The sequence below is a fragment of the Rhinopithecus bieti genome, unplaced genomic scaffold, assembly GCF_001698545.2.
Source record: "Rhinopithecus bieti isolate Rb0 unplaced genomic scaffold, ASM169854v2 scaffold_52893, whole genome shotgun sequence".
NCBI classification, from domain to species: Eukaryota; Metazoa; Chordata; class Mammalia; order Primates; family Cercopithecidae; genus Rhinopithecus; species Rhinopithecus bieti.
The window spans coordinates 236115-252369 of NW_016820680.1; the positions used below are offsets into that span (position 1 = coordinate 236115).

Below are 16255 nucleotides of genomic sequence, written 5' to 3' on the forward strand. Positions count from 1 at the left end.
ACCTATTGGGAAGTTAGAAAATGCTTCAAAACAAAACCAAGAAAAAGTTTCTAGCAGTTTCATAATTTTATTAAGAGCTATACTATAAAATTTCTAGTTTCAGTCATGGAGAATAGTTGACAACAGATGGAATTCCTGTTCTGAAGTCCTGACTGACAGCCCAGAGATTTTAGTAGTATGCTCACAGGGAGGGTCTTCCTCTGAATAAAATGGCTAGGAAAGTAGGACCAAAAAAAGGAAGTTAAAAAATATATATTAAACTTATGATACTGTTTTCTATGAGAGACTGGGAAAGTAATTTTTCTAAAAGTATGGCATACTGATTCAGAGCCTGGACCATTGAGTGAGTCTACCTAGTTTCACATCTCTGCTGCTTTGTTTACTAGTCTTGGTTAGCTTACTTAGATGTTCTGTGCTTTGTTCCCCCTTCTATAAAAGGAGATAGTAATAGGGTTGTTGAGAGGATTAAATGAGTTAATACAAATAAGGCTCTTAGACAGAACCTGTGCAGAATTACCTTCTGAGTTAAAGCTATCAGCCTGTTGGTCTGGAATTTTGCCAGAAATGTATTTAAACTCATTGAGACCAGGAAGGAATCAAGCAATTCTCAGTACTTTTCCAGCTAACCTCCTAGACTATTTTCTAAAAATACAATCATCTCCGCCCTCCCAAAAAAGATTATTGGCACTCTTACGTGAGTTAGAACTTTGAATCTCCTCTATTTCATTCATAATCATTTATATTTTTTATTCAGTAAGTGATCAGGGGAAAAATATTTAATAAGGAAAATAATGTTAACAAATGCCATTAATACAATGAGATTTGTTGTTAATCTAACGTTAAGTCAAGTAAATATCTCAGTGACCATGGTTGAAAGGGAAAGAAAATAATTATGCCTTCTGAAGTATAGATGCTAGGTTTATCTGTTAACCTTATTAATAGAAAAATACCATTGTTCAGAATTTCTGTGGCATGTATTTTCATCAAGACACACACACACACACACACACACGGTTATCAAACAGTGAAAACAGAAAATAGAAAGCCGTATGAGAATCATATATGATTTATTGCCAAATTTTTTCTACATTTTTTCTCAGATTGCCAACCCTAGCCATAACAAAATTTCATAGATTTTAAAATATTTTGCAATGTTTTCAACTGTTTTAAAAAATAAACACTCTCATACTATTTAGAGGAAAAGCAGGTTTCAAACAATATGTTATCTCATTTTAATTTAAATACGTATATTTACATGTTTGAATAAGGAGGATCAGTACCAAGAATGTTAACAGTAGGCATCTGTTTCTGACTTCTGAGATTTGGGGTGGTTTCAGTTTTTGAATAGTTACCTATATTTTCACATTTGTCCGCAGTGAACCACTTGTCATTAAAATAATAAGTAAAGGAGTGTCTTTTTACATTGTAGATGTGAAAAACGCTTGACACGATTGCATGTCACTTACGAAGGTACCATAGAAGAAAATGGCCGAGGCATGCTACAGGTAGGTGAATCTCAGTAGTGTCTGTGTATGATTGGGACTTTTTCTTCTCAGACTTCTGACAGCAAAAGAAATTTGAAAAGCTGTTTATTTGTCTCCTAAACTGATTTAATGCAAAGAAGCATGATAGCTGAATGAAGAAAAACACCAAACAGATCACTTTGACAGGCTTGGTAATGTTGTTATTTGCCGGTGTATACTCTCTGTTTCTTACATGTGCTTCTCTCAAAAGCCTTTGACAGAAAGTCCCAAGATCTGGACAGCATCAGCCTCTTGGTTCAGACATTGATTGTAGGTTGACAGTGGAGGAAGTTCCCAGGGTATAGTCTTGACAGACTGTCGCCAAGCATTTTTATTCTTTTTCCTTAAAGGCTCTTCTTGCTCTGCCCTACTTGATGACCAGATTGAGATGTCTTTCAGCCACCAACAGCTTTGTTTAGGTTGAGGGGCCAGACGTCTAAAACTGATAAGAAAGGCCTCTCTCTCATATGTAACAGTTTCATACACATGAGCTAGCTATGCTTGCTATGTCTTTTCCCTGTTAAAAGCAGGTAATTCTGTCCACCCCTCAATCTTTGTTAATAATCTGTTACTACTTTTACCTTTAAAAGTATTTTGGAGAAGGGGGTTAACAAAAACCCCATGTTTAAAATATAGTAATATCTAACCTAACCTTTTGATTTATAGTGCTGCTTTAAAATTCACTAATCAGAGACAAAATGTTAGTGTTTTGTGTTCTTATCCCATTTATAAGAGCATTGTAAACTGAGTTTTCTTTGAAAGAAGCTTGTATACCATCTCATTTATACTGATAATAGTTTATTTTTCTTCCTAGATTCTTATTTGGTGCTTATATTGGTTCAGAATCTAAAGAAAGCAGTTGCCTGAAAATGGACTGATTTGTTTGAATAACTTAATGCTTACTATAAAATTTGTGTCTAGTTATTATTTAAATGAAACAGATTCTTTTTTAAATGACCTTTTATTTGGACATATTTGTAATTAAAATCTTCAATGAGACAAACTATACTTTATTCTAAATCACCTTCTCCCAGTGGTTATTTGAGCTTATAAATAAAATACTTAGGATAGCTGAATTAATATTTTCCTGTGCTTACTTTGGAAAACAAAACAAAACATTTAAATTTGTATTTACTCCTATACCTTTTTTCTGTCTTAAAACTAATCTTAAAATATGCTTAAATATTCGTTCGAATTAATATCACTTTTCCCCCCACATTCCCCTCTTGATAAAGTTCTTCCCATCTTTAAAGTCTTGGATAAACTGAGAGATTCTTAATACACATGAACTAAACAAAGTTATGGCTGCTTAGGACCACAGGAATGCTGACCTTTCATTACAGTACAATTCAGCAAGGAATTATTTGACAACAGTTAAGGTTGAGATCCTCACCACTTCCTTGGAATATGCTGTAGATGAAATGTGAGACCTCAGCAGATTAAAAGAATACCGTAAGGGCTTCTTGCTATTAATTGTTTTCCCTACCCATGCCATGTCTCCCCAGGAGATCGGGGAATATTGTATTGCAATGCGACAGAGCTCATTGTGTAGCATATAAATTACATTATGCTGAATGGCAACAACAACAAAACCACTCTGAGGAGCGTTGTCATTCCTGTCTTTTCATCAAGTTGTAATTCAGAATCTGAGTAATCTGAACGAACGAGTAGCTTTAAAGTGACTTGGAAAATAACTGGCTAAAAATAAAGATGCACTCACATTCTTGTTTTCATGTACTGGAACAGGTTTCTCAACTGTTGTAGAGGGTCTTTATTGTTAAGAACTTAAGTGTAAAACTTTGGTTTTCTAAAAGACTCCGGCTTTTAGAGACATACTGAGTTGAGTATTTTTATTTCTGTGCACACCTTTCAGGTTACAAATGTTGACCTTTTATTTAAAGCATAAACAATAGCATACACACTGAATGTATTTCATGATCATTATCAAGTAGTACATAAGTTGGATAGAGCTTATCTTTTATTTTGTTATGTACCTTATTCCAGTAAAAATTAAGTTAGACCAATCTTAAACCTCGTCTGTTTCAAATTCGTAGTCACAATATCATTATACTTCTAGGCACTCAGCCAGTCTCTTAGTTCTCAAGTACAGCCCATTTTATTTCTTTACTGAGTTTCTTCTCTTTCCTTTACCATTTTCCTGTTTGAGGCCCTAGTAGTGATTGTATAAACTATTCAGTACTCACCTAACCAGCCTTTTTACTTTTAGTTTTACACTTTTCCATTTATTCTTTAAACTCTAGCCTGAAATATCTTCCTAAAACATAGGTCCAGGTGTTTCTTGAATCTTTCCCAGAACCTTCAGAGGGAAATTGAGTAAAAATTCCCTAGACCTCAGACCACCTTATCACCAACTATAAGCCTCCACCTACTCTACAGTGCAGGCAAGCATGAGGAATCTGTTTACCATTCTCCTCAGCGGTGATTTACATTTGGTTTTTTTTGCCCTGTGTCCTTGTGCAGCTATGCCCTCAGCCTGCATGTCAGCTGCCACATCCTCTTGTAAAACTTTCCTATCTTCCTCCCATGCCCCAATTTTGGTTAATTGTATTTTTAGGAAGTATCAAATACATAGTAACAAGCTCTTTAATAATCATCTTCTCATTCTGCTTATGCTCATTCTAACTGCTATCTAAATTGCAAATGCCGTGAGGCGGGGAACCATACATATCTTATTCATCTTTGTATCCAGTGATTCCCAGCACAATACTCAGTAAATATTTGTTGAATTGGACAGTTTAAGCCATGAATCACCCAGTGCCCATAGACCTCATATATAGTAGGTAACTAATTCTAATCAGCAGACTGGTTTCACCAAAATTATTTTCCTATATAAGCTAAAAAGTTACTCTGGTTTTTTAGCATTGGTTTTAGTACTCCAGAATACAAATCCAAATATGCAGTTCTCTCTGGTGACTCATTTGAAGTTATTCAGTGGTATGTTTTAGTATTTTCTAAGTTATTCTATGGTAAAAGAAGACTTCTATTAATTTCTGTCTTTTCACATATATTTTTACATATCAAACAATTCATACTCTTGTTTTACTGTTTCATAAAATAGGCTTTAGATTGTCATTTAGTATCAGTTGCTTTAAAGAACACTGAAGTTTTAAGACATCATATATTTTAAAATAGTTTGAAAGCATATAAGCCTCATGGTATTTAGTCAATTCTATTTTACTTGTGTGTATGACTGTGTATATACACAAGTTGCGTGTGTGTGTAATCTAACTCCTAAGATAGTCTCACTAAGGGAAAGATGGTTGCTATTTCTTACATATTGCCTCATGAGGCTGGCATAGTGCTGGACGCACTGGACAAATGGAAATAATGCCAGCAAGTTGAGTTCGCTTCTCTGGAGGATTGTGTATCTCTTCTTTATTAGTAGGAGTTTGGGGATCCCATCATACTACTCCACGTGAAGCATAAAAGTTTCCAACCTAATTGGAAATATTAATTTAATTGAATCTTTGTTGCTATACTGGGGGGTTTTTTCTTCCTTTTTTCCTTAGTTATATTTAAAAAAAATAATTTGTAATGTTCATGTAGTTTGGGGTTTGGGGTTGAATTTAGAAGGAAAAAAATTTGATCTCTTTATTCTTACAGTAAGGTTGGAAAAGGTTACCCAAAAGTTGATTACTAAATTTTCAATTCTTTAGAGCAAATGTTTGGTTACCATATTACATAAGAAAAGTTTAATTACATTAAAGTCACGTGAAATACATAAAAGGAAATTGACTAGCGAATGGGGGAGAATGACTTTGAAACCTTTCCAGACAAAGACCTCCCTTGATTTGTGGCTCCTGAGACACAAATAGGTTTATAAACAAGAATCTGTATAATACGTAATGTTTTGCCTAAAGGCTCCATTTTCCAGATTCCTTCTGTGGTTCTGGGATCCAGAGGAATGTGCAGAGGTGTTAACTGCAGTGAGATGGAAAGAGTTTAAGCAACCATAATCTGCCCTTCCTGGGAAGGTTACTTATTTGGGAATTGATTTTCGTGGGAGATGAAAAGATGAGAGCTTAGAGACTGTGTGCTTCTTGATCATAGGTATTTTTGACCACTATTTAACATGCCACATTTTCCCAACAGGTGGATTTTGCAAATCGTTTTGTTGGAGGTGGTGTAACCAGTGCAGGACTTGTGCAAGAAGAAATCCGCTTTTTAATCAATCCTGAGTTGATTGTTTCACGGCTCTTCACTGAGGTGCTGGATCACAATGAATGTCTAATTATCACAGGTTAGTTTTGGGAAGCCTGGATAATGGGGTAGTCTTCCCCATCTGTGAATATCTGTCATGAAGACTAAACACTCACCTGGGTTGTAGAATTTAGTTTATGGTTATTCCCAAAGATTATAATAGGAGAAAAACCATCCCCATGAGTTATATAAAATGTATACCCAACCACATGACCTCCAAAGACATACATGACAAAACTGACTCCAAAGTCTAATCTTGAAGCCACACTGTGCCTCAGATAGATTTGTAGACTACCTTCAGAAGAGTATATTTTCTTCCTTATGTTTTGCTTTTAAGATTCTCTTTCACTTTCAACGATTTGAATATGGTGTGTCTACATGTGGATCTCTTTGACTTCAGCCTACTTGAAGTTTTTTGAACCTCTTGAATGTTTAGATTAATGTTTGTTATATTTGGTAAATGTTGGGCCATTATTTCTTCAAATATTTGTTCTTCCCCTTTCCTCATCTTTTGAAACTCCCAGATTATATGTCTGTTGATTTACTTGATGTTCCACGGGTCTTAGAAGCTCTGTTTATTTTTCTTCATTCTTTATTATTCTTGTTCCTCAGACTCAATCTCAATCGACCTGTCTTCAAGTTCACTGATTGTTTTTTCTGCTTGCTCTAAACTGCTTTCAATGTCACTGATGAATTTTTTATTTCAGTTATTGTGCTTTTCAATTACAAATTTCTGTTTATTTTTTATAATTTATATCCCTTTATTAATATTCTCTATTTGAGAAATATCGTTCTTATACCTTAGTTCTTTAGACATAGTTTTCTTTAGTTGTTTGAGTATATTTTAAATAGCTGATGTAAATTCTTTGTCTACTAAGTCCAACATCAGGGCTGCCCGGGGCAGTTACTAATGACTGCTTTTTTTTCTGAGTATGGGTCATACTTTCTCATTTCTTTCCATGTGTCCTAATTTTCATTTAAGACTGGACATTTAAAATAATGTAATGTGACCCTGGAAATCAGATTTTCTCTTTTCATCACAGTTCATCTTTCTTGCTGTTTTTTTCAATGACTTTTCTAAACTAATTTTGTGATGGCTGTGTGCTTTCTGTGTGTGGCCAGTGAAGTCCCTGCTCATTAGATTAGTAGTCAGCTAACACTTGAACAGAGTTCCTTAAATGCCTGAAACTAATAAGTCTCTCGGTCTTTGTTAAAGGGATGTATGTGCAGGTGCAGCCTACCTTCAACACTACACCAAGCAGTTGATGCCTCTGCCTTAGCCTTCACTTCCTGTCAAGGTTAGGCAGAGGAGAGAGCTGAGGGCTTTCTCTCGTTTTTCCTGAGCATTCATATGGCCATGAGCACACATGAGCCCTCTAGATTCCTTCTTGTTTTAATATATTAGAACTTTTCAAAGCCCTTTGTGGACATCTCATTCTTCAGCTTTTCCTTTGAAGCTTTTGGTTAGCCTATTGTTTGCCCCAGCTGTTAGTCACCACCTCAGGAAGTCTTAGTGTTAAACAATGCCTGTAATTGTTTTCATCAAACCCTCACAAGAATTAGGCTTTTCCTACTGGGCAAGCTCCAAGTCCTGTAAAGTAAAGACAGCCTTCTGAGCGGGGGGCCCTCCAGGGGACCACCAGACAGTCAAATAATGATACTTCTCTGAGAATTGGGCTTTGAAGGAGCTTCTGCTTCCTTTTGCCCCCTCTGATGGCTGCTGATTTTCACTGTGATTCAGGAATGTTAGTTTTTAAGGCCGAGATGGAGCTTGGGAGAGTGGGATGGGAATAAGGCAAATAAAACACTGCAAAGTTTACTGTTTTTACCAAGATTCAGCTGGTTTTTCTTGAATAAACACTCCCTGGATTGCTGCAAGCCTTTGGCTACTTTTCAGTTGATTCTTCCAGTGCTCCTCACAGTGTTCCCATTGCTTTCATGGAGGAGAGAATTTTCAGAGGTTTTACTGCACCATTTTGACTGATGTCTTTTATCTTTTGTAAGCACCCGTTGATAAAGGAGCTTTCAATGAGTTAATCTACACCATTTAGACATCCTGTGTAAATTTTTATCCCCGTGATTCTGCTGTTTTGGTGAAATAAAGCAAAAAAAAAAAAATTGTAAATTGTCTGACTTTATGTAGGAAATTAAGATTGGAACCTCCGCAAAGGAATTTTTTTCCTGGATAGAGCCTCAGTCAGCCATTTGAAGTTAGTGACTTGGAGTACTGCATCCAGAATTCTGAGATTATGATCAAAATTATACTGAAATGGAAAGATAAACTCCTTTTATACTCAACACTTCCTCACCTCACATTTTGGCCATCTATCTGCATTTGTTAGTTATCATGGATACACGTGGGAAGTTACAATTGGGCAAGGTACTAAGGGAGATGAGATTGCAAGGAATTACAGAACAAAAAAACTGGCATGAATCTATTGTTGAGCAACCAACACTTTGGCTATTGGTCTCACACTATTGTAGGGAAGCTCTGCAGGTTTGGAATGTGACTGTCTTCATCATTTACGTACATCAAATAATACTTTAAAAGATTGCTATTCCGGCTGGCTGCAGTGGCTCACGCCTGTAATCCCAGACTTTGGGAGGCCGAGGCGGGCGGATCATGAGGTCAGGAGATCGAGACCATCCTGGCTAACACAGTGAAACCCTGTCTCTACTAAAAATACAAAAAATTAGCCAGGCCTTGTGGCGGGCGCCTGTAGTCCCAGCTACTCCGGAGGCTGAGGCAGGAGAATGGTGTGAACCCGGAAGGTGGGGCTTGCAGTGGATCGCACCACGGTGCTCCAGCCTGGGCAACAGAGCAAGACTCCGTCTCAAAAAAAAAAAAAAAAATTTTTTTTTTTTTAGCTGTTAAGGTAGATTTGGACTGAAGACTAGAACAAAATATCCCATCAGTTTTTAAGATGAATTTACATTCTTGAAATAAAAAACTTGATAAAATGCATTTAAACTTAAAGCCAACTTGTTTCATTTGCTTAATTTCTCTAGAAAGTAGTAAGAACTGGGCCGGGCAAGGTGGCCGACACCTGTAATCCCAGCACTTTGGGAGGCCGAGGCTGGGGGGGATCACGAGGTCAGGAGATTGAGACCATCCTGGCTAACACGGTGAAACCCCATCTCTACTAAAAATACAAAAAATTAGCCAGGCATGGTGGCATGAGCCTGTAATCCCAGCTACTTGGGAGGCTGAGGCAGGAGAATGGTTTGAACGTGGGAGGCAGAGGTTGCAGTGAGCCGAAATTGTGCCACTGCACTCCAGCCTGGGTGACAGAGTAAGACTCCATCTCAAAAAAAAAGAAAAAAAAAAGAAAGTAATCAGTACTTTGTCATCCTCCATTAATGTTGTTAATGTAAATAAAGGATGTCATTTTCATTGGGAATAAAACAGAAATGTTAAGAGGAAAACATTAGAATATTTTCTTTTTTTAAAGTTAATTTGTCCCCAGTCTAAAAACGGATTCTAATCTCCTTTTACGTAATTTCTAAACGTTCCTGCAGCTATTGTAAAATGAATGGAAAATTGCAGATCCATGACTCACCTTCAGATCTGTAATTACCTCAGGCTAAGGACATACGGGGTGACTTTTAACTCAACATTTCTCCCACATTCACTTAACTTTATTATAGTGCCTCCTAATTAATATCTGTGATGTGATGTTACCCTAATGGAAATGTCCATTTCATCATCTATTTGATGTCTGGACTTCTGCCATCTCCCTCCTTAGGAGACTCTTAGCCATGCACTGCAATCTATCTGCCTGATCAATTCCATTTCTTCAATGATGCATCCAGCTCAGAGAGCTAATGGCTGTGACTGTGCTGCCTGTATCTGTAGAAGAGTTTGAGAAATTGGAAATAAATTAAATTTATCATCATTATGGGATATCTGGTTGGTATCAGTCTTTTAAATGACTATGAAACAGGTCATGCAAACAGGCAAATACTTTTATACAGACAGTGTTATCCCTCTGTTTGTTGTGATCCTCCCTGCGGCAGCCATGAGTTAACCTTTCAGTAAGTATAGATAGAGGGAAAGAGTTAAAATTCCAGTCTTCCCATTTCTTCTTCTTTTTTTTTCCCTCTTATTTGTTTCTATACAACATCCAGAAAATAGTTTCAATACTAAAGGGTGTTAAGTTTTCTGAGAGTTGTTTTTCTGCTTCTGTTTGGTGAGCACATAAACCAGATGCCTAGGCATGAAACCTACTGGGCAGAGTATTCGTATATTTAACATAAAACCTGCCGCTAGTGAATCAGATTATCCCAGACATCACAAATCTTTACATCTTTTCTGAGTGTCAGCAGAGCTGATAGAAATGATAACAAGTAGACACCATCGCTTATAGTAGTGGTGACATCTTCTAGAGTTACAGTACTTGAGGTGCCTGTCAAGACACCAGCTCATTGGGAAAGGTCCAAATTCAGTTGGAGTTTTCCAAAAATGTTTGGAAATTAAACATTTTTATGCTTGTCTTTTCTAAGTTTTAATAATCATTAGAATTAAAAGCAAGAGTTTTCTATCTACTGCATAATCACTACTGTTTGAGTGATGCTAATAAAATTTGGGTAAAATGGTGTTTATACAAACCTGCTTTCAACAACCCATTGGTAAGTAGAATTTTTTTAAATCTTCAAATATTTTTGTCCCATGTTCATTACAAACTCTTATTCCTAATCAGGGAAAATAACCATGTTTCTTACTACTAAATCTAAAAAATCATAAAGAGGTCATGCACTCTTCTTAAGATTTTAATGGATTCCTTCTGGGTTTTTCCTTAAGTGAAGGTCTTTGACTATGAAGTCTTAAAGGCCCATCTCTAGTGAGAGCTATCACAAAGGTCATTCAGTCTTCTGTCTCAGTAGCTGTTACCAGTTTACCTTTATATTTTCATCATAGTTCATTAATATACATTTTAAACAAGTTAAAGGCATTCACTTTTTTCAAAGGAGACAGTTGACATGTTAAAAGGTGTCTACTTAGAAAACCCAGGATTTAACTTGTTTGGCACAAAAGTGTTTGTATGTGTATTTTTTTATTTCCCATAAAGGAGGGAAGGAAGTAAATCTAACCTTGTTCCTCTTAGAAAAGAACACCGAAACTATATTAACCTGAAGTAGAAATATGATAATTGATATTTCATATTTTTTCAACCACTTTCTTTTAAAAAGACAGAACAAGTATTTGTTTTCCGAGTTAACAGATCAGAATAGGCAGTTTGTCTTTTATGAACAGGAAAACAAAGCTTGTCTACTGCTAGGCAGAAAACAGAAAAGAAGGAGTAGTCCTTGCTGTCTTGGTTCCTGTCAGGCAAGTAGACCAGGTTGCTTTTCACCCCTGTGTAAATAGAATCACATATCTGTGGTTTCTCTACCCCCTTAAAAAATTTAAGTCTGATGACACCAATATTGATGGCTTTGTGGGTTTGAATGAATTTTTTACTTGTCTCATTTAGTTTCCCAAGGAATTCTATGATGTAAACAAAATAAGAATTATTAAGAACCCTGAATTTCAGATGATGAAATGATGTCCAGTGAAGTTTGATTATCTAAGGTCACCTAGCTAGTAAAGATTCACTTCGAGTTTCTCATGTTTCCTAATCTCAGTGCAGTGCTCTTTTTACCATACCATGCATTTATTGTAGATGTGAATTTTTGGTATGCATCAGTTATGTAGTGCCTTCAGATTATTTCTGGACTCATTATTTTAATATCAGTTAAATTTCTTTGACTCATTAATTATTATGTTTATTCAGCAAGTTCTTACTCAACTGCTTTTATATTCTTGCAGTACAAGATGCTAATGTAGATTAAAATGTTATTTGTTTTTTCCTTTTTTAAGACACAGGATCTTGCTTTGTCACCCAGGCTGGGTTATAGTGGCACAATCATAGCTCACTGTTACCTCAAACTCCTGAGCTCAAGGGATCCTCCCACCTCAGACTCCTGAGTAGCACGAACTGCAGGCTCACACCACTGCACCCAGCTAATTTTTTTTTTAATTTTCAGTGGAGATGAGGTCTCACTCTGTTGCCCAGGCTGGTCTGAAAACTCCTGGGCTCAGGCAATCCTTCTGCCTCAGTCTCTCAAAATGCTAGGCTTACAGCCGTGAGCCAACACACCCTGCCTATAATTATAATCCCTGCCCTTGAGGAGCTGAGAGTCTAGTGAGGAAGTCAGATTCCATTTCTTAAGACAGATTTATTGAGGTATAATTGACATAAAATAAACCATTTGTTTAAAGTATACAATTGCATAAGTTTGGACATATGACTACACCCATGAAGCTATCTTTTGTCTAAGTTTTCATTGTTTTTTATTTTGAGTTTTGAAAGCTTTATATATTTTGGATATAAATCCTTTATCAGATATTTGTGGCATGTCTTTTCATTCTCTTCACAGTGACTTTTGAAACACAGAAGTTTTAAGTTTTGAAGTAAGCTTATTAATGTGTTGTTTTTGTTCTTCCTGTTTTGGTTGCTATAGCTTTATAATAAGTCTTAAAATCAGGTAGTATGGGTCCTTCAACTTTTTTCTCCTTCAGAGTTGTTTTGCCGAGTTTTAGAATCAGTATTTCAATGTTTACCAAAACAGCTGCTGGAATTTTGAGAATGCTTTGAATCTATAGATCTATTCGGGGAGAACTGACATCTTAACAATGTTTTGTCTTTGACACATGTCTAGGATATATGTCTCTGTTTATTCATGTCAGTTTTTCTCACGAGTATTTTATAGTCTTCATTGTATAATTCTTCCCCATTTTGTCAGATTTATCCATAAGCATTTCATAATTTTGTTGCTGTTGTAAATTTTTTTTAATTTCTGTTTTTATTCATTACTACTATGTGGAAATACAATTGATTTTCAGATTACAATTCAATATGTTAAGTGCTCTACTAATGTTATGTGCAAAGTACCTGGGGAGCATGGAGGAGGAACAATCAACCCTACTTATGGTGTCAAGGAATGCTTCATAAAAGAAATAACATAAATTTTCTAGTTATTTTCTTGATTTTTAGCATGAATATCTTGCCCAGAATTCTAGATAAATGTGTAATAATTAAAATACAAATTATTTTTAGAAGCAGTGTACTAAATAATAGACTGGAAATTCTAGTATTGAGTTTAAATCTTTGAGCTTTTGATTCTGGAAATTTTTAATCATATATGAAAATAGAGTGTTTTCATAGCTTTATTTATATTATGTGGTTTTTTATTGTGTGGTTTTTTTTTTTGTCTGTTTGTTTTGAGACAGAGTCTCACTCTGTCACCAGGCTGGAGTGCAGTGGCACCATCTCAGCTTACTGCAACCTCCACCTTCCGGCTTCAAGTAATTCTCTTGCCTCAGCCTCCTGAGTAGCTGGGACTACAGGTGCGTGCCACCACGCTCAGCAAATTTTTGTATTTTTAGTAAAGATGAGGTTTCACTGTGTTGGCCACAGTAGTCTCAATCTCTTGACCTTGTGATCCTCCCGCCTCGGTCTCCCAAAGCACTGGGATTACAGGTGTGAGCTACCCTGCCCAGCTTTATATTATGTGTTTTTATGTGTATACATATGAAATTTCAGACTTACAGAAAAGTTGCAAGAATAATACGTGGAATTTTCATATACTCTTTACTCAGATTCACAGAAAAGTTGAAAGAATAATACATGGAATTTCCATATACTCTTTACTGAGATTCAACAGTTTACATTTTTGTCCCATCTACTTCATCAATTTGTCTATTTTCTTTTCTTGAATTGTTTAAGAATATATTGGAGATACTGGGCCTTTTTACCCCTAAATCCTTTGTTGTATATTTCCTATGAACTAGGACATTGTCTTACATCAGCACAGCACAGTTAGTTATCAAAATCAGGAAATTTAATTTGATACAGTACTGTTAATCTACATTATAATATAATTTTGTTATTCCAATTATGACCTTTGTAGCTTTCTTTCCAGTCTTCAATTAGTCCAGGCTCATACCTTGGTATTCTTTAAACTGGAACTATTTCTCAGCCTTTCCTTATGTTCATTCACCTTGTGTTTCTAAAGTGGATAGGCTAGTTATTTTGTAGATTGTCCTTCTTGTGTTTGCCCACTGCAAAATTAGGTTCAGGTTATTCATTTCGGTAGGAATCCCACTGAAGTGATACTGTGTTCTATTTAGTATACTTATTTATTAATATTTATTAATATATATGGAAGTATAGACACTTGCATTCTTATTGTATTCAGTGGATTATGATCCATTGCTTATTATCTGATGCTAAATTGTCCCATATTCAATCAGTGGGAATGCCTTCAAACTATTGTGTGCCTTTGACATGTGCCCATCATTCTTTAATGCACTTTCTTCTTTGAGCATCTCCATCTTTTTAGCACAAAAAGATGTTGTAGGCTTATCTTGTATATTCCCTGCACCAGCTCTGGAATCAACCATTTCTGCAGGTGGTCCTGGATTTTGTTAGTTTTGGAAGCCAAGATTTGAACTAGAACATATGTTACAACACACACACACATATACAACTGTGAATTTATATCGATACCTCCCATTCTTAACCAGCATCACAGCCTGTATTGTAGTCTTTCCCCCTTTCCATAATTGGAACTCTCTTCCCCAACTATGAAGAATGTGGCTCCCAATATCTTCAATTTTTTTCTTTTGTTTAAGCCTAATATATACAAAAGGTGGTTTCAGAACTTCTAAACCATGCCACTGCAGAAAGTAAACCTGTTAAATGGAATTCAATATTTGTTTACAGTTCTTTTATTTTTGAAGTAAAATTTACACACATTGAAGTATACAGTGTTAAATGGATAATATGATGAGTTTTGGCAAATAGATATGCTTTTATATCCCACACCCCTATCAAGACATTAAAAAAAAAAAAAGTATCACCTCAAAAACTTCCCTTGAGCCCTTTTCTGGTCAGTCCCCAACCCCAGAAACAACCATAATTTTTATTCTTTTCATTATAAATTACTTCTTTCTTTTTTTTTTGAATGTCATGTAAATATATATCATACACACTTCTGTATCTTGCTTCTTTTGCCTAGCATAATGTGAGATTTATCTATGTTTTTTAATATATCAGTGGTTCTATCCCTTTTATTACTAAGGAGTATTCCTTTGTGTGATCATGGCAAATGTTTTATTAATTTTTTATCAATAGTTGGATTGTTTCCACTTTAGTTTTGTGATAGTCTTTTTTTTTTTGTAATGTCAACTTAGCTAGGCTACAGCCCCCAGTTATTCTGTCAAACACTAATTTGGGTATTGCTATGAAAGTATTTTATAGATGTGATCAAAGTCTACAAGTAAAGGAGTTAATCTAATTACATTCAATAAGCATTTTTTTTTCCTTTGAGACAAAGTCTCAACTCTGTCGCCCAGGCTGGAGTACAGTGGTGTGACCTTGGCTCACTGCAACCTCTGTGATGCCCCTGCCTCTGCCTCCCAAGTAGCTGGGATTACAGGTGCCTGCCACCATGTTCAGCTAATTTTTGTAATTTTAATAGGGACTGGGTTTCACCACGTTGGCTAGGCTGGTCTCGAACTACTGACCTCAAGTGATCTGCCCACCTCTGCCTCCCAAAGTGCTGGGATTACAGGCGTGAGCCACTGTGTTTGGCTACATTCAATATGATTTGCATTAAATAAGTATAATCTGCCTGGGCCTGATTCAGTCCAGTGGAAAGCCTTAAGAGCAGAGCTGAGGCTTCTCTGAAGAGGAGATTCATTCTGTGCACTGCCGCTTCACCCATGCCTGAGAGTTCCAGTGCACCCTTTGGACCTGACTAGTCAGCTCCTCAATTGTGTAGGCCAATTTTTGGCAATAAATCTCTTCATATATACGTCCTACTGGTTCCATTTCTGTGGTTGAACAATGACTGATACAAATCTATTATAAATAAACCTGCTATGAACATTATTCTTTGCAATTTTTGTGAGCACACATTTTCAGTATTTGTTTAGTAGTAGTATTATTTGCAGTTTTTGTGAGCACATATTTTCAATATTTGTTTAGTAGATATCTAGGGATGGAAGTTCTAGGTCAAAGAATATGTGTATATTTAATTTTATAAGGGATTGCCAAACTCTTTTCCAAAATTGTTACACCAATTTATGTTCTACGAGCAATATATAATGAGATTTCCACTTGTTCTACATCCTCGTCAACATTTAGTGTTGTCATTCTTTTTTTATTCTTTTTTATTTTAGCCTCTCTTTTGAGTGTATGGTGGGTTCTCACTGTGATTTTTTTTTATTTGCATTTCTCTGATGACTAATAATGTTGAGCAGTATTTCATGTGGTTGTTAGCCAGTTGTATATCTTCCTGTGTGAAGTTTATATTCAAGTCTTCCGTCCATTTTTCTAAATTGGGTTGTGTTTTTATATAGACATGTAGGAGTTCATCATGTATTCTGAACACAAGTCCTTTGTCAGATATTTGATTTGGAAATATTTTTTCTCCAGTCTTGTCTAAGCATTTTCCTGAGGTGT

General features: G+C 35.9%; 1 protein-coding gene across 5 annotated transcripts in view; it reads left to right on the top strand.

Moving 5' to 3' along the window:
- Positions 1 to 16255, top strand: part of PARG (poly(ADP-ribose) glycohydrolase) — a 138287-nt gene that overhangs the window by 91519 nt on the left and 30513 nt on the right. For all 5 annotated transcript variants that reach the window (XM_017859835.1, XM_017859832.1, XM_017859833.1 and 2 more), the window contains 2 exons: positions 1430 to 1505; positions 5637 to 5784. In XM_017859835.1, coding sequence (XP_017715324.1) covers positions 1430 to 1505; positions 5637 to 5784 — 224 coding nt within the window. The remainder of the gene's footprint in view (positions 1 to 1429; positions 1506 to 5636; positions 5785 to 16255) is intronic.